Source organism: Pygocentrus nattereri, chromosome 19 (genome assembly GCF_015220715.1).
Source record: "Pygocentrus nattereri isolate fPygNat1 chromosome 19, fPygNat1.pri, whole genome shotgun sequence".
NCBI classification, from domain to species: domain Eukaryota; kingdom Metazoa; phylum Chordata; class Actinopteri; order Characiformes; family Serrasalmidae; genus Pygocentrus; species Pygocentrus nattereri.
The window spans coordinates 9014945-9033357 of NC_051229.1; the positions used below are offsets into that span (position 1 = coordinate 9014945).

General features: G+C 41.6%; 1 protein-coding gene across 2 annotated transcripts in view; it reads right to left on the bottom strand.

The window, feature by feature from the left end:
* LOC108430182 (ephrin type-B receptor 1) overlaps positions 1 to 18413 on the bottom strand; it is a 406692-nt gene that overhangs the window by 158003 nt on the left and 230276 nt on the right. For both annotated transcript variants that reach the window (XM_017702512.2, XM_017702510.2), the window contains exon 6: positions 6393 to 6728. In XM_017702512.2, coding sequence (XP_017558001.1) covers positions 6393 to 6728 — 336 coding nt within the window. The remainder of the gene's footprint in view (positions 1 to 6392; positions 6729 to 18413) is intronic.

Below are 18413 nucleotides of genomic sequence, written 5' to 3' on the forward strand. Positions count from 1 at the left end.
TGGACCCCCACACCTCAGAAGACCTAGTCGTATTTGGACAGTTGTAGGAATGGAATGTTGATTGGGTGTTTTTGTGCTGGTTTCTTATGGAAAAATGTGCAGGAATGTCTCGTTAACTTGGACACTGAATGCTAACCATCTCTTCTACAGCCTTTGGAGAAATGCAGCAATCTAATCCAGGTGTTTCCTATGTTGTGGCACTGTAATGAGCTAACGCTGTTAGCTTCAGCACAACGCAGGGTTTCGTAATCGTTGGCGGGCCTTTTAGGAGGAGTTGAGCGTCTTTCAAAGGCTACGCTTGGAACGCTTGAGTTACGTTTCCGAAAACAAAGTCTGATTATAAAAAAATAAAAGCCTCCAAACAGAACGGACAAGCCCTGGAGCCGTCTCGGAACACCTAAACAAACCTCGGATATAATCCATATTTACACACAAACGGAGACAGAGGGAGTTAGACGCAGTCGGAGAACTAAAAACACTGACTCTGGTACATTTTCAGAAAGTAAGCACATTTCTGAAAGGTTCCGGTGCTGGGATAAATCGCATGGTGCTGTTTCTTCCTTATCAAAGCCTTTTCTGAGCGTAAATAAAAACCGAAACTACAAAGTGGTGCTGAAACGAGGCGGCGGGATTCCGTTAGCTAGCGCCACGCAGCATAACGAGCCACGTCTTCATGGTTTAAGACTGAACTTTGCCGTGCAAGCAAAGATAGGAATCCCTCTGCACACTGAATTATCCAGAAGCTTCTGCTTAGACGGGGGAAAGGGCGAGGGAAAAGCCGAAGTCTCCCCGCTAAGGCTTTTTTTTTTTTTTGAAGTTTGTTTGAACCGGCTGGCCTCATTTTCAAGGGTAAAAAGTTATTATATATGGCTCAACACAATGACGATCCTCCAGCCTTTTCATCCTGGATTAAAGAAGAGGAGCTGGTGGACGTGAACATACATTCAGAACTGTGGAACCACAGGGGCACTGCTGACATTACAGTGCTATTCAACTAAAGAGAAGAGGAGAGGAGAGAGGAGAGTGGAGCAGAGAGGAGAAATGGAGAGGAGAAAAGGAAGCTAAGGATCAGAGGAGTGGAGGGAAGAAAAGGAGATGAGAAAAGAAGAGAGGAAGAGGAGAGTAAATGTACATGAGGAGGAAAGAGGAGGAGGAGGAGAGAAGAAGAGAGACGAAAAGGGGAGATGAGAAGGAGAGGAGAAGAGGAAAGAAGGAGAGGTGTAAAGGGGAGGTGATAAGAAAACGAGAAGAGAGAGCTGAGGATGAGAGGAGTGAAGAGGAGAAAATGGGTGCTAAATAGACAAGGAGAGGAGAAAAAGAGAAAAGGGAGCTGAGGAGGAAAGGAGAAAAGGGGAGAAGGAGAGGAAAGGAAGAGATGGGAAAAGGAGAGAGAAGAAAGAAAGAGGAGAAAGGGATGAGAGGAAGAGAGAAGAAAAGTAGAGGAGAAAAGGGAAGATGAGAAGGAGAGTGTGCGCGAAATAGAAGAGGAGAGAAAATGGGGGTGGGGAGGAGTGGAGAAAAAGGTACATGAGAAGCAGAGGAGAGGAGGCGAAGAGAAGAGAAAAGGGGAGGTCAAAATGAGAGGAAAAGGAAAGGTGAGGAGAAGAGGAAAGGAGAAGTGAAAGGCAGAGGAGATAAGAAAGGAGGAAGTGGGGAGGCGAAAGGGAGAGGAGAAAATGGGAAGCGAGGAGGAAAAAGGAAAAAGAAAGGGATGGAGAAAAGAAGAGATGGGGAGGAGAAAAGGAGAGTTGAGGACGAGACAAGAAAAGTAGAGGAGAAAAGAAGAGAGGAGAGGACAAAAGTGAAAGTGAAGAGGAGATGGGAAAAGGAGAGGAGAGGAGAAAAGGAGAACAGAGAATAGGAGAGGAGAAAAAAGAAGAAATGTGAAGCAAAAAGAAGCCGAGAAAAGAGGAAAGAGAAGAAAAAAGAAAAAGAAGCACAGAGGAGTGAAGAGAGGAATAGAATATGTTCATGAATATTTAGAAGTGCATATTTCAGTATTTCAGCTGCAGAGATGAGGACTGTAGACTAATGTCATCTCACTGGAGGATCTGTCATGTTCCAGAAGAGTGTTAATGTATGTGCGCCTTCTTAAGATACTTATAGTTCAAGCAGCAGCTCTGCAGTCTGTGAATTTGACAGATGGAAACTTTTATGCCTTTATTTGCATTGTAGCCTTTAAGGTGACTTGCCACTGCAGTAAATTACTATGTCATCACTAAAACGAGTGTGTGTGGGATGAATAACCTGAATATGAAATGGGCCGGTCCCTGTAGTCCACTGCTGACACAACTAGATCAGCCACAGCTGGTTTTGTGGATTTTAAGGCTGATGTCATGTCATCTCAGGACACTGAAGCTCCTCAGCTGCGTTTAAAATCAGTTTGATGTACAGCCCCAATTCCAATGAAGTTGGGACGTTGTGTAAAACATAAATAAAAACAGAATACGATGATTTGCAAATCCTTTTCAACCTGTATTCAATTGAATACACTACAAAGACAAGATATTTAATGTTAAATCGGATAAACTTTATTGTTTTTTGCAAATATTTACTCATTTTGAATTTGATGCCTGCAACACATTCCAAAGAAGTTGGGACAGGGGCAACAAAAGACTGGGAAAGTTGAGGAATGCTCAAAAAACCCCTGTTTGGAAGATTCCACAGGTGAACAGGTTAATTGGAAACAGGTGAGCGTCATGATTGGGTATAAAGGGAGCATCACTGAAAGGCTCAGTCGTTCACAAGCAAGGACGGAGTGAGGTTCACCACTTTGTTTTTTGTGGTTTCTCAACATGCAATTGCAAGGAATTTAGGGATTTCAACATCTACAGTCCATAACATCATCAAAAGATTCAGAGAATCTGGAGAAATCTCTGCAAGTAAGCGGCAAGGCAGAAAACTAACAATGAATGCCCGTGACCTTCGATCCCTCAGGCGGCACTGCATTAAAAACACATCATTCTGTAACGGATATTCCCACATGGGCTCAGAAGGACTTCAGAAAACCACTGTCAGTGAACACAGTTCGTCGCTCCATCTACAAGTGCAAGTTAAAACTCTGCCATGTAAAGCGAAAGCCAGATATCAACACCACCCAGAAACGCTGCTGGCTTCTCTGGGCCCGAGCTCATCTGAGATGGACTGACGCAAAGTGGAAAAGTGTCCTGTGGTCTGATGAGTCCACATTTCAAATTGTTTTTGGAAATCATGGACGTCGTGTCCTCCGGGCCAAAGAGGAAAAGGACTGTCTGGATTGTTATCAGCGCAAAGTTCAAAAGCCAGCATCTCTGATGGTGTGGGGGTGTGTTAGTGCCCATGGCAGGGGTAACCTGCACATCTGTGAAGGCACCATTAATGCTGAAAGGTACATGCAGGTTATGGAGCAACATTTGCTGCCATGCAACCAACGTCTTTTTCAGGGACGTCCTGCTTATTTCAGCAAGACAATGCCAAGCCACATTCTGCACGTGTTACAACAGCGTGGCTGCGTAGTAAAAGAGTGTGGGTACTAGACTGGCCTGCCTGCAGTCCAGACCTGTCTCCCATTGAAAATGTTTGGCACATTATGAAGCACAAAATACGACAAAGGACACCCCGGACTGTTGAGCCACTGAAGTTGTACATCAAGCAAGAATGGGAAAGAATCCCACCTACAAAGCTTCAACAATTAGTGTCCTCAGTTCCCAAACACTTATTGAGTGTTGTTAAAAGGAAAGGTGATGTAACACAGTGGTGAACACGCCCCTGTCCCAACTTCTTTGGAACATGTTGCAGGCATCAAATTCAAAAGGAGTGAAAGTTTGCAAAAACAATAAAGTTTATCAGTTTGAACATTAAATATCTTGTCTTTGTACTGCATTCAATTGAACATAGGTTGAAAAGGATTTGCAAATCATCGTATTCTGTTTTTATTTATGTTTTACACAACGTCCCAACTTCATTGGGGTTTCATAAGGTTTCATTGGAGTTGTACAATGTAAATGAGGTTATGCATCAATACCGTTTTTCAGACTCAGTATGAGTATATATTTCATCTGTACTCACCAATACCAAGTCTGATACCATGCTGAGGTACCTATCCAGAATTAAGTAGCTATTAGTGTAAATACGCGTGTCTTACAAGTTAAATCATTACATTTAGCTCATTTTAAATGAAGTGCATCAGTTAGCTATGCTATATTATTTAATGCTACCTTGGATTAAGCAGTGCTGCAGTGGGGAAGATGTGGTACCACTTTAGAATAAGAATACCTTTATAAATGGCTTATGAATGGTTTAACATAGGTGTATTAATTATTATTATTATTTAGGTCAAACAGTTTCAAAATCATTTAATAAACAGTTATAACACATAGAACAAAAAGGTGAGCTGTTATATCTGATGAGTGTGAATATGTGAGGAAGCTGGTAGTTTAATGCTGAACGATGGAGAAAACCAAGGAAAATTGGTTCAATATCAAAATCTGAGGTTTAACCGTATAAATGGATGTGGGTTCACGATTAGACAAACATCGGATCACTGCCGCCCTTCAGACTAATTAAAATGAGTTTATTAATGGTTATTAATTATGTCATAAACACCTTATAATCATCAGTAAGCAGTTATAACACAAATAGAAAGGGCTAATAATGGATTGCCTAATAGTGAACCCACATTCAAGTGTACTGTTAAAGTTCCGATTTTGATGCTTACTGATATATTTATAAATTATACTTTATAAAGTGTTTATGATCTAAGCAATAACCATTAATAAACACATTTTTAACCGTTCATGAACCCTTTATAAGGGTAGTCTTATTCTAAAGTGGTACCAAAGATGTTGATCCTTGTTAGAAAAGCGCTCCTGCACAGCTGTAGTTTTGCTCCTCTGTTTTACAAACAAAATGACTGCATTAACATTTATACCTTGCTGTTCTATTCGATAAAAAATTCAATGGGTAATGTAGCACAGAGGGACTTTGGTAGCAAATGTCAAGCATTTTAGATTTGCGTCAGGCTAGCCTACGTGTTTACACCCATATTGGAAAAACAGTTGTGACTGTATGTTTAAAACAGGCTAAAATCTCACTGTGTAGGTCTGGTTGGAATATAACAAGGAGGAATGTAAAAAGTGACCAAAGGCTTTGTGTCTGACTGTGATGAGGTCAGTAACACTTCTTTGTTTATTAGTGCAGCAGTGCATACTTGGCTTACGTTATACAGTATCAGCGGGTATCTGTGAATTTTCATAAGATCGAGTACCCGACACCCATCTAGGCATCAATGCAGCCCTAATGTAAAGATTGTTAAAGTTAAGTAGGGGAGGAGGAGAGGAGAAAAGGGGAGAAGAGGAGAAGAGAAAAGGAGAGAATAAGAAGTAAAAAAAGAGGAAGTGATGAGGAGATGAGAGGAAAAGAGAAAAGAAGAGGATAAAGAGGAGCTGAGGATGAGAGGATTGGAGAGAAGGACAGGATAAGAGAAAAAGGGAGATGAGGAGTAGAGGAGAAAGGGAGAAGGAGAGTTGGGGCAGTAATGAGGAGAAGAGAAGAGAATAGTAGAAAAAGGAGCTGAGCATAAGAAGAGAGGGGAAAAGGAGAGGAAAAAATGGGAGATAAGGAGGAGATGACAGGAGGAGAGAAGAAGAGGTGAAAAGGGAAGGTGATGAGAAGATATGAGAAAAGGAGAGGAGAAAATAAATGGTGAAAAGGGAGCTGAGGATGAGAGAACTGGAGAGAAGAAAAGGAGAGAAAAAAAAGGGAAGAGGAAAAAGGCGACATGCGGAGGAGAAGAGAAGATGAGAGAAGGTGACAAGGGTGAGACTGAGTATGTGAGAAGTGGAGAGGGGAGAAGGAAGCTGAGCATGAGAGGAGTGGAGAGGAGAAAAGGAGATGAGTATGTGAGGAGTGGAGAGGGGAGAAGGAAGCTGAGCATGAGAGGAGAAAAGGAGAGGAGAGACGGAAGCTGAGCATGAGAGGAGTGGAGAGGAGAAAAGGAGATGAGTATGTGAGGAGTGGAGAGGGGAGAAGGAAGCTGAGCATGAGAGGAGAAAAGGAGAGGAGAGAAGGAAGCTGAGCATGAGAGGAGTGGAGAGGAGAAAAGGAGATGAGTGAAAGAAGCTGAGTATGAGAGGGGTGGAGAGGAGAAAAGGAGAGGAGAAAATGAGTAAAAAAAAAAAAATGGTTCTGAATTCATTGTGGTTGTGATGTCATAACCACGGACAAATTTACATGTGACTGCACAATCAGCCTACAGCAGTTTAGTCTGTCCGTTTACAGTGAAGTGATAAAGTATGTTGTTACTGCAGACAGTCTGTTCAGCACATTTTGACTTTTGTCCAATACAGGGCAGCCAATCAGAGCAGAGATCATTAACATATTTAAGCCGAAGCCCACAGAGCTCGTTCTCTTACCGGCCTGGTTGGTAGTGATGTCTATAGAGACGTGTTGGGCTGGGTACGGGCTCTTATTGGTCACTCCATTGACCGCCTGGATCTCGAACGTGTAGAGTGTATGCGCCCACAGGTTGCTGATGACCACCCTGGTGTCAGTGAGGCCCAGCTGCCGGGGAGCAAAGTCCACGTTGTCATCGCAATGTGAGCAGGACCGCCGGTCTGCCCGGCATTTTTTACATACGATGTTATAGACCACGTCGTCCCGGCCACCAGTTTCGCGTGGCGGGTGCCACTCCAGGATAACTGATGTCTCATTCACGATGGAGATGACGTTCCGGGGGCCGGATGGAACGCCTGCAGAGGTAAGAAGGAGGAGTTGGAAGGTGCTGGAATTAGCTCGAGAGATTCATTGTTCATTGTTTTCAATAATAATAAAAAACAATTTGCAGACTTCCAGCTTTAATTTAAGGGGATTTACACCCAAATAGTATTAAATGGAGTAGAAATTACAATCATTTACAGCCACTCTCATTTTAGGGGCTCACAAGTACTTGGGACAGTTGGCTGCTCAGCTGTTCCTTAGGCAGGTGGTTATTACTTGTAAGGTTATTAATTGTAAGGTTATTACTTTCTTGTTATTTCAACTACAAGTATGCAGATAAAAGGTCTAGAGTTGATATGAAGTGTGGCATTTGGAATCTGTCTATAAATTGTGAGGCCAAAAGGCTGTTACTGCAAGAGAATCAAGTCATCACTAGGCTGAAATATTGAATCTAACCCATCAAAGACAAAGGAAAACAACTGTGGTAGTTGGCAGAAGAATTCTTTCCGTAGTGAAGAAAAGCACATTCACAACAGTTGCTGTATCTGTCAAAGTCAACCATCAAAACCAGAGTAAATGCAGAGCATTACTCCATAAACCATATCACTTCATCTGTCAAGTACGGTGACGGTAGTGTCATGGCATGGGCCACCAATGGAACTGGCTCTATTGTATTTATTGGGATGATTCTGGAAGTGTACAAGATTATATTATCTGTTCAGCTCCAGGCAAATGCTTTGAAACTCATTAGACAGCACTTCACAGTGCAGATGGACAATGGATAATGTGTTAAGCATACTGCAAAGGCAAAGCTGAAGATAAAACACCCCAAGAACAAGCAGACACTGAAGACAGCTGTAGTAAACCCCTGACAGAGCATCACCAGTAAAGAAACCCCGCGTCTGGTGACCTCTATGGGTTCTAGATTTCAGACAGTCATTGACTACAAATTATTTGCAACCAAGTATTTAAAAAGACAACTTTTGTACAATTACTTTTGAGGTCCTAAAAACTTTGTATACCGTTCACCTGATTTGGATCTTCAATGTCTGAAAGTCTGCATTTTGCTGAAAGTCTGGACTTTGAGCTCATTTGCATTATGTAATTTCAGTTCCAATATGCTGTGATAGGCAGCTAAAACAGCAATAACTAGCAGTGTCCAAATATGTATGTAACCTAATGTATAAAATAAGGTTTCAATGAAGCTATAAAGCTGTAAGAAGTTGTTTGAATGCTTGATGTGTCCAGGAGCTTTAGATGGCTCTAAAGCACTGAGAAGAAATTTATAATATAACTAATACACAAAATGCCTCATATTTCTTCCAAAAGTGTGATCAAAGATGCCAAAAAAGCTTATATAGTATTAGTATTTAACATTTAAATCACTTGCTTTTCTCTAAACGCTTAAAAATGTTAAAACATCTACAAATACATTTTGGCATTTAATGTAAGATATCTATATTGTATAAATGATTTTAATACATTAAATAAACAATAATAAAAGTGAGTGATATGGCAAGTGATACCAGTGGGGTAAGCAAAGGTTCGAGCACGGTTTGAGTGTCATGGCAGCAGAAGACTGTAAAAAGTGTCAAGTTAAAACATGGCCTCAATTTATCACGTCTAAAACGTTCAATTTTTAAACGAGCTTGAAGAAGATGAATCATTAAAAAGTGATTATCTTCCCTGAACTCATTTAAGTTTTAGACGTGATAAGCTGAAGGAAGCTCTTTTACTTGATCCAACTTATAATCTCTTTTCAATTGATTGCGGGAAAAGTTCACACGCCTACAACAGTGCGCTACCATATTAGAAGCCTGGAAGCTTATAATACCACAATAAACCACATGTATCACTAGCATAATAAGCACTGCATATGAACATTGGCTTAACCTTCAGAAATCTAGAGTTATTAATATCACTATATTATTTAAATGTAGTTAGGTGATGTATACTATCTGTCCAAAAACATCCAGAATGCAGCTGCTTTACAGGAATACAGATGTTCAATTGCGCACACATAGCTTGTATAATCTCCATAGAAAATTAATGTCAACAGATTGGAATGCTTTGGGGCAGCCGCATATGAGCCTAAAGTCACGATGCCCAAGTGGGGTATAAAGCCCCCCAACATGGAGCTCCAACAAGTACCTTTGGGAGGAGCTGGAACTAATCATCCAACATTAGCACCCAATCTCACTAATGCTACTGGGGCTGAATGCAACCAAATCCTTACAGCAATGTTCCAACATCTAGTGTAAAGCCTTCTCACAAGAGTAGAGGCTCTTACTGCAGCAAAGGGGAACAACCTCCCATTGATACCCTTAATTTCAGAAGAAATGTTGGTGTCTACAAACTTGTGAACCCATTTGGACGCTTAGCTAAGTAATGAATTACGTTTATATTCCGTAAAAAGAGGACTGTAGACTAAATGCACCATAATAAATCCTCATCAAACTCCAATTATCTCTTCTTCTGCTGATAAACACAAATGTGGTTTTGACTGAAAGTTTAGACTCTGTTTGGCAGAATGTCCTCAATTGTTTCAGTGAGCTATGACTAAGGGATTCATTTAAACCGGTGTGAACTGACTACAGCCACGAAGCTAAGAGGCCACAATATGAATGACTTACCTTTATTAAAACTATATTATACAATAAAGTGGTTCTAGAAAGTTTGTGGACCCTTTAGAATTCTCTGAATTTCTACATAAACATAAAATGAAGACTTCTTCTAAATCATAAAAGGGATCCAATAAAACAAAACAAAGAAGTATATACTTTTTCACTGATTTATAAAACAAAGCAATATTAACTGCTTTCGTTGGCAAAAGGTTGTGAACCTCTGCTTTCAGTAACTGGTCTGACTTCGTTGAGCAGTAATGACTCCAACCAAACGTTTCCTGTAACTGTTGATCAGTCCCACACACTGAGATGTAGGAAATTTGGCCCATTCTTCCTTATAGAACTGTTCCAATTTAGTGGTGTTGATAGGCTTTCATTTATGAACTCCACACTTCAGGTCCTGCCACATTTCTATCGGTTTAAGGTCTGGATTTCAGCCATTCCAAAATGCAACATTTCTTCTGCCGCCACCATGATTTGGTAGACTGACCACTCCATTCAGTGTTGTTGTTTTTATGCATGACCCGCCTTCGGTTGAGCTTCAGTTCATGGACTGATGCCCTGACAGATTTAGAATTTGCTGATACATGCCCGAATTCAAAACTCTATCATACTGTACAGATTCTTTGGCAGCAGAACATCTTACAACCTTGGCACTGCCACCAGCATGCTTCATGTTTCATGTTTTAGAATGAGGTTTTTATGCTAGAATGCAGCATTATAACCTAACACAAAAAACACTGTTTTTCATTTAAGCCATGAAATCGTTGTCATCAATCTGATTGAACCTCCTGACCCAAATTATCCCCATACTGAACTGATAATGCTAGAGGTTCACATACTTTCAAACTTTTCCAAAAAAAAAAAAAAAAAAAAAAAAAATATATATATATATATATATATATATATAAACACATACACACACACACACACACACAGGCCACTTTATTAGGTACACCTTGCTAGTAAAAGGTTGGACCCCCTTTTGTGGCATACTTTCAAGAAGGTATTGGAAACGTTCCTCAGAGATTTTGGTTGGTTATTTGAGTTCCTGTTGCCTTTCGATCATCTCGAACCAGTCTGCCCATTCTCCTCTGACCTCTCACACCAACAAGGCTTTTTCGTCCACAAAACTGCCGCTCACTGGATATTTCCTCTTTTTCGGACCGTTCTCTGTAAACTCTAGAGATGGTTGAGCGTGAAAATCCCAGCAGATCAGCAGTTTCTGAAATACTCAGACCAGCCCGTCTGGCACCAACAACCACGCCACGTTCAAAGTCACTTAAATCCCCTTTCTTCCCCGTTCTGATGCTCGGTCTGCACTTCAGTAAGTTGTCTTGACCACCTCTACATGCCTAAATGCAGCTGAGTTGCAGCCATGTGATTGGCTGACTAGCTGTGTTAACAAGCAATTGAATAGGTGTACCTAACTAAGTGGCTGGTGTGTGTGTGTGTCAGGTTGAGTCTTAAAACTGCCCAAAGAGATCTGGTTTTGGCTTCATTTTTTTGCTCATGCAATAGTAACAGTGTGAACAGTTTAAACGCATGTGTATATAAGAAACCATTCATAAAGCCTGAGAGCATTTTCATCAAACATGAGACAAGCTAATGAAAACAACACTTGATGGAATCAGAGTTAATCTCTAACTCAAATGCACACACAGACATTTGGCTTTCTTCCAAGATCAAAGGGAAAGCAAGACTCATTCACTAAGCACTGCTGCAAGAGGCTTGAGCAAGCAAACATATACATCATGGCTCTGTTCTTTATAAAAATGAATAGCTACCGTTTAAAAATCTGATCGGCTGAATCACAAAGCTGTTAAATACTCTTTATTCACATTTCCAAAGATGGATTACTGACCAGGCCAGTGGGGCCAGTGTCCACTGTACACTCATGTATTTTGCATTAATGTGAAAATTTTTAATAATTTAAAGCCTCATAATGCCTAAAATACATAATAGGCTATTGTACATACATTGAAAATGAATAATTTTGGGTTATTTACACAACATTATTTTTCCAAAGCAGTCATTCCCTGTGCATGTCACCTGAATTCTGCATTAATGTGCCAAACTTTTATGTTTTTCAAGGAATAATCTTTGATCATTATGTTTCTTGGTAACTATAATCAAGAGAACTACACTGCTTACCATTCTATCCATTATAAAATCACTGCAATGCAGAAGGTACAAAACTAATAAAGTGGCCAGCATGTGGAGGCACAAAATTGGAGTTTCTAATAAAGTGGCTCGCATATGGAGGAACAAGATAGGCGTTTCTAATGAAGTGGCCGGCATGTGGAGGAACAAAGTCTGTATTTCTAATTAAGTGGCTAACATGAAAGTACAGTGTTTCTAATAAAGTGGCCAGCACGTGGAGGTACAAAATTGGTATTTCTAGAAATTGGCCAGCATGTGGAGGTACAAGGTAGATGTTTCTAATAAAGTGGTCGGCATGTGGAGGCACAATGTTGGTATTTCTAATAAAGTGGCCAGCATGTGGAGGCACAATGTTGGTATTTCTAATAAAGTGGCCAGCATGTGGAGGCACAATGTTGGTATTTCTAATAGAGTGGCCAGCATGTGGAAGTACAACATTGGTGTTTGTAATATAGTGGTCAGCATGTGGAGATACAAAGTTGGTGTTTGTAATAAAATAGCTAACATGTGGCAGTGGAAGGTAGATGTTTCTAATAAAGCGGCCGGCATGTGGAGGTACAAGGTAGATGTTTCTAATAAAGTGGCCGGCGTGTGGGGGTACAATGTTGGTGTTTCTAATAATGTGAATGGTGAGTGTATCTATTTCACTCTAGAGCTTTACTGAGAATTCTAGAATTGCCCATTCCAAAGCTCTCCTGTAACTCCCAGCACACCAACCACTTCCTTCAAAATCTTAGAATGTCATCTCCGTGAAATATCATACTGCCGGTGGTGAAGGTTAGGATTTTCTCTTGTGAGAAAGGAATTCCAGAGCCATTTCATTCAGCACACACACAATGGGCTATTATGCGGGCGGGTCCTCCTGGGACGGCGGCAGGAGAACGTTCAGGAGCGAGAATGAGGTGCTGAAAAGGCTCAACCTTGCGGTGATGACGGACCGCTGGCTCGGAGAGTCCACAGACCTTCGTCACTTTGCTTTCAGTGGCTGCAGAATTGAGACATTGTAAGCTGTGGATGGCTCTGTCGGGGTGAAGGCGTTTTTATAGTTTTGTTAGGCACGGCGGACGGAGGGAGTATAAAAGCGGCTGTCAGCTGCTCTCGCCCCGCGGCCTGAGCGCAATTCAAGAGTCCGTGTCCAAATGCTCGGGCAGAGAAGGGCTTTCGCTTACGCTGCAGCTAGCACAGCGGGTGGATTCTGATGAGACTACAGCAAGGCTGAGGCCACTTTTATGTGTTTAGCTAACAGACGAAGTGAAGGAGGAAGGAGAGAGTGAGAGAGAGAGAGAGAGAGAGAGAGAGAGAGAGAGAGAGAGAAAAGGGGACAGAGAGAGAGTGAGAGAGAAAGACAGAGAGAAGATGGAAGGGAAGAAAGGAGAGAGAGAAGAAAAGAGGGAGGACATAGAGAAAGAGAAAGAGAATGACTTGAGTGTGATGAAACTCAAAGAAAAAGTAAGAGGAGCCTTCTGTAACGTTGTAAAATCGACTCAATTTAAAATTTCACTAAAATTTAAATCTGGTACTTGTCATGCGCCACCCATAAACATGTTCTTTCATCACAACTGTTGGTAGGCTGGAGAAATTTCACAAAATATCAGCCAAAATTCCCTTAAACGGAATCTAAATGAGAAACTCAGTTTGTGTCAAAATTCAGAAATTTCGAGGGCATTGTCCATTTCAAACTTTTTTTTTTTTTCATATGTGTGAGAGATTTGTTTATGGATAAACAAACTGATTTACAGGCAATGAAGTACATTCACCAGCTTCAACTGGTGTTCAAATTAGCTTCAAATTAGACTAGCCACTGAAATAAGACTAGCCATTGAAATGGACCGCGGCAGACAGATCTAGCAGAGAGAGCGGACAGGCTACTCTCTGTGATGGTGTTCCGAGATGGCGGGGAGGTGGACCCGAGTGCAGAACTGAAACCCAGCGGGGAAAAAAAAAAAAAAAAGGTAAAGAGATATATGGGACAACGAAGCGTGGTCACCGTTGCTGTAATGAGGTGACCCGGACCGCCGCTGTAATGGTCGGCAGTCCGCAGCGTTACCGCTGCGCCACTGGAGTGTACAGGCAACCGTGTGGGCAAAGCACCTCAAGGAAGGCGGAAATGAGGAGGGCAAAAAACGGCAAACTAAGATGATGCCAAGCGTAGCGTGCTCAAATAAAGGCTGTTACTGAAAGGTGAACAGAAAGGTAAACAGAAAAACGAGGCACTTCCTCTGCGAGTGCACGACGAAGGTCAGCTTTTGGTGCAACCGGTTTACTCTTCCAGGAGCAAACACCTTTGCATGACTTGGATTTCTTGGCAATTTCTTTTCTCAGCCCTCTTTTATTTTTCTCTTTGGTGTTGGGACAAAACCGTGCAGGGTTCTAGTCACCCTTGAGTGGCCTGTAAACGGCGAGGCAGCACTCGTTGCCGCACGGCTGCAGGCACATATAGCTTGCCAGGGGGGCCACCTCCAGGATCAGGCCCCGGAGGTGCCCTGTCTGGACAGGCGTCTGGCTTGGTGTTTTTAGAGCCCGGCCTATAAGACAGCAGGAAGTCAAAGAGGCTAAAAAACAGCGCCCACCAGGCTTGGCGCGGGTTGAGCCACTTTGCCTGTTAGATATAGGCCAGGTTCTTGTGGTCAGTCCAGACCACGAATGGATGTTTGGACAAAGCCAATGCCTCCGTTCCTCCAAGGATAGCTTCACGGCCAGAAGTTCCCTGTCTCCGACATCGTAATTGCGTTCAGCCGGGGTAAGGCAGTGGGAAAAGAACACACAGGGGTGGAGCTTCTTGGCTGGGCCTACCCGTTGGGAAAGCACAGCACCTACACCTACGTCTGAGGCATCTACCTCAAGGACAAATGGCCCCTCCGGATCGGGCAGCTGGAGGACCAGGGGGACGTTAACTGTGCCTTGATCTCCTCAAAAGCCTTCTGGGCTTCGCTGGTCCAACGAAAGGGCCCTGAGGTATTCTGGGTAAGGGCGGTGAGGGGTGCCACCACGGAGCTGAAGTTCCTCATAAAGCACAGGAACAAGTTGGAGATGAAGGTTCTAAAATAAAATGTGCAGCTTTGCTCTGTGTTGGTACAGTGAGTGGGTTTACATGCGCTCAGTAATCCAATCATAATCATATTTCTACAGTTATCTTATTATTCAAATAGTCATGTTAACAACACACTCTTATTTCTTATATGAAAGTAAGGTCAAGAAATTCGAAAAAGAGAGCAGGACTTCAGCTCAGAAGTCAGATTTCTCAGTGCGTGTAAACTCACTCTGATTTCTTTCAAATTTCTCAGTTTGCACATTTACGAAAACAGACCGACAGAGTGACACTGAAACAACATGCTCGATGAAATGAGGGATTTCAATATTCTTGTCCAGAAGATGGATGTTGATATTTTCAGGTAAAGTGGTGTGATGTTTTATTGTTTTTTTTTTTAAGCCACGACTGAATTTTGAATTCACGTTATGTTTTATTTCACATCTAAACTAATCATGATCTAATTACTGATAAAGTCTGACTTTCTGTAGTTACTGGAATAAGTGTATGTAAAATGTTGCATTTACAGGGCAACTTACATTAATTTATGTATGTTTATGCTGACAGGTTGTTAATCCCACAGCTGAGATGATACAACCTGCCAAATTCATCCAAACAGCAGTGGTGTCCACCTCTATTGTACGAAACAACTAAAAGCACAGTGCCTTCACCTCACCAGCCAGAATCAAACTTCATCCCTTTACTCGCCAAGAGCTGTCTTCAGCGGTGGAAAGCAATGCCAATGTTAACTCTTGTTTTGCTTCTATTTACTTAACTTCTTTTCTTTGCTTCTAAACGTAGAGCGTGCCATTTGCAATTGAGCCTATACTTTGCCCAGCTTTGTTTATGTTATTCTTCCTTTAACGCTCATACAGGCTAAGAATGCTATCTTATAAAGCAAAACCACTCGGGTTGATATAATCACATGTTAAAGCTCTGTGTTTTCAATGATAAACATGTGGGATATGAGGACAGCATGCCTTTGTAATTACGCCTTAACTACAAATTTAAACTACAGTAAAAGTAATGTTTTTCTGCGCATGCATGACAGTGGCATGCATGGTGCAAATCAGGGGATGCAGATTGTGTAGCAACAGTCCCATTCTGAATATCACCTGTTTGTCACAAGAAAACAGGGGTTAGTTATTTTGCACTTTAGTAGAACGGCCCTTTCCTGTCAAAGTAAATGGTTCTTGGCCACTTTATGGACAAAACATGCCAGACTAACAATATGCTGAAGTCTGGCAAACACACAGTGTGCCAGCCATGCAATACAGTGTGTGTGAGTGTGTGTTTGGGTAACAAAATACCATCTCTTAAGTGTTTCACAGGTGAGAAAGAAAAAAATCTGTCTCTGTCACTAAGCGTGCACAAGCTGATGCTATGTTAACGCTAACACGCTGCAAAGCACTTCAGTTCACAGTTCTAAACCTGTTCTACTGACATGGCCGGCTGTCAGTCAAAGTTGTCGCCAGGGGTAACAGTAAAATAAAGAGCTCTCACACACACACACACACACATTCTGCAGATATCAGAACCGCGATCAGAGTGGAATCAGCTTTGGCAGCCTCTTAGTGTCCGATTAGTGGGCTAATATGAGGCTAACTGGGATTTGCTCAACGATCGAACGTGTGAAGCGGTTTTGTCTGCTTGTGTGTGTAGCATTTAGACATGGTCAGCATCAATAAAACAGGAGGATCATCATTATATCAGCAGCAGATCACACAAACACACACAGGGAGAAAGAGAGAGAGGGGTTTTCTCTAGGGTACAATGTGTGTGTGTGTGTGTGTGTGTGTGTGTGTGTGTGTGTATGCGCTTTTCTATGAGATTAAGAACAAATCCTGCAGGTGAAACTTTAAAGCACAATATATATTGCTGACACACACAGAGAGAGAGAGAGAGAGAGAGAGAGAGAGAGAGAGAGAGAGAGAGAGAGAGAGAGAGAGAGAGAGGAAAGAAAGAAAAGTACATAGACAGGTAGTATGAAACACTGGACTCTGGAGCAGTGGAAACTAAGGAGTGACGAATCACGCCTCTCTACCTGGCGGTCTGATGGATGAACCTGGGTTTGGCGAATGCCAGAAGAATGTTACCTGCCTGAAATGTGAAGTTTGGAGGAGGGGGTATAATGATATGGAGTTGTTTTTCAGAGATTGGCCTCAGCCCCTTAGGTCCAGTGAGGGGAAATCTTAATGCTTCAGCATAACAAGACATTTTGGAAAACTGCGTACTTCCAACTGGGAACAGTTTGGGGACGAACCTTTATTGTTCAGCATGACTGAGCCCCGGTGCACAAAGCAAGGTCCATAAAGGCATGACGCTGAGTTTGGTGTGGAAAAACTTGACTGGCCCTCACAGAGTCCTCACCTCAACCCCAGTGAACACCTTTGGGACAAACCTGAACAGAGATTGTGAACCAGGCCCTCTCGTTCAACATCAGTATCTGACCTCACAAATGCTCTTATGGATGATCTGGCAAAAATTCCCACAGAGCGACTCCAAAAGCTTACCAGAAGAGTGGAAACTGTTATAGCTGCAAAGGGGGCACCAACTCCATACTAATGCCTATGAATTTAGAATGGGAGGTCATAAAAGCTGTGGGTGTAATGTGTAGGTGTCCAAATAGTTTTGTCCATATAGTGTACATACATTCAGATGTAAAAGTCTCCTCTGCTCTTTTCTGTATTTGTTTAATGACTGTATGGAGATATTGCCAAAAAGTTGGTTAGAATTTGGTGGGTACCATAAAAGTACTGAATTTCAATATCTAGACGTATCTTTTAGTGCCTCTTCCCGGTTGTAGTGGGAGTAAAGAGTGCAGTGGGAGATGAGGTTCTATCTCTGCTCTGATCTGTGTGATGTAGGCCAATGCACAAAGGCAATTTGCCTCTCTGCAGTGAGCAGCTGAAGAGCAGATGAGAATCCACATCAAATATTCACTAACTCCAAAACACTGATTGGCCTAGAAGCCTAATTATGCTAATGAAGGCACTATGACAGAGAAGAAAAGCCAGTCTCAGGTGTATTTCCTCTTTAACATTTGAAGATAGACCTGAGGGAAAAACACAAAACCAATTACACAAACGCAAACAGTTTCAACCAGTACTTATAAGTTTTGCCATCAGCCGCAACAAAGGAACAAATAGGATGCTGATTTTTTTTTGAGAAACACAGAGACAAAATAGATAAAAATAGTATAAAATAGAATAAAATAGTGGATAACACCATCGCCCCACACACAGACAGGACCGCCACTGCTGCTCCAGTAATGCAGACAGGCATTCTGAATAACTTTGATGACTGAAATATCAGTAAGTGTTCAGGAAACTGATTAAGTTAACCACAGGGAAGGATAAATAACACAAAAAAACTGCTTTTTTGGGGGAAAAAACATTTTGGAAATACAAAATAAAAAAAGCAAGAAATGCAAAAGTTATATTAGCATGTACTTTCGAACTGTGATGCAAAAACAGCAATACGTATCGTGTATTATTACACCTCAATTTAGTTTAACTTATTTTTTCAAAATGAAGAGAAATGAAACAAGTCCCGACTTGAACTAGTTGATACAGAACGTGCAACAAAATAAAAGATTACTTAACAAACTATGTAATTCTCTATATCGTAAAAAATTTGCCAATTCAACCTAAAACAATTACTTCACATGGCAACAACTAATTAAACTTGCTTCATTCAACTTAAACGAATCATCTGAATGAACACATTTATTCAAAGTATTTCTTTGAGCACCATATGAAGTATTTTTTAAGCTACCATTTTTTGCTGTGTATGTATTATGCCTATAACTCAAATAGTTTTGTAATGTAAATTGAAAGTACAGCAAGACAGGAATACTACATGTAGCTTTCTGAGGTTTAAGTCAGAGATGTTTACATCTG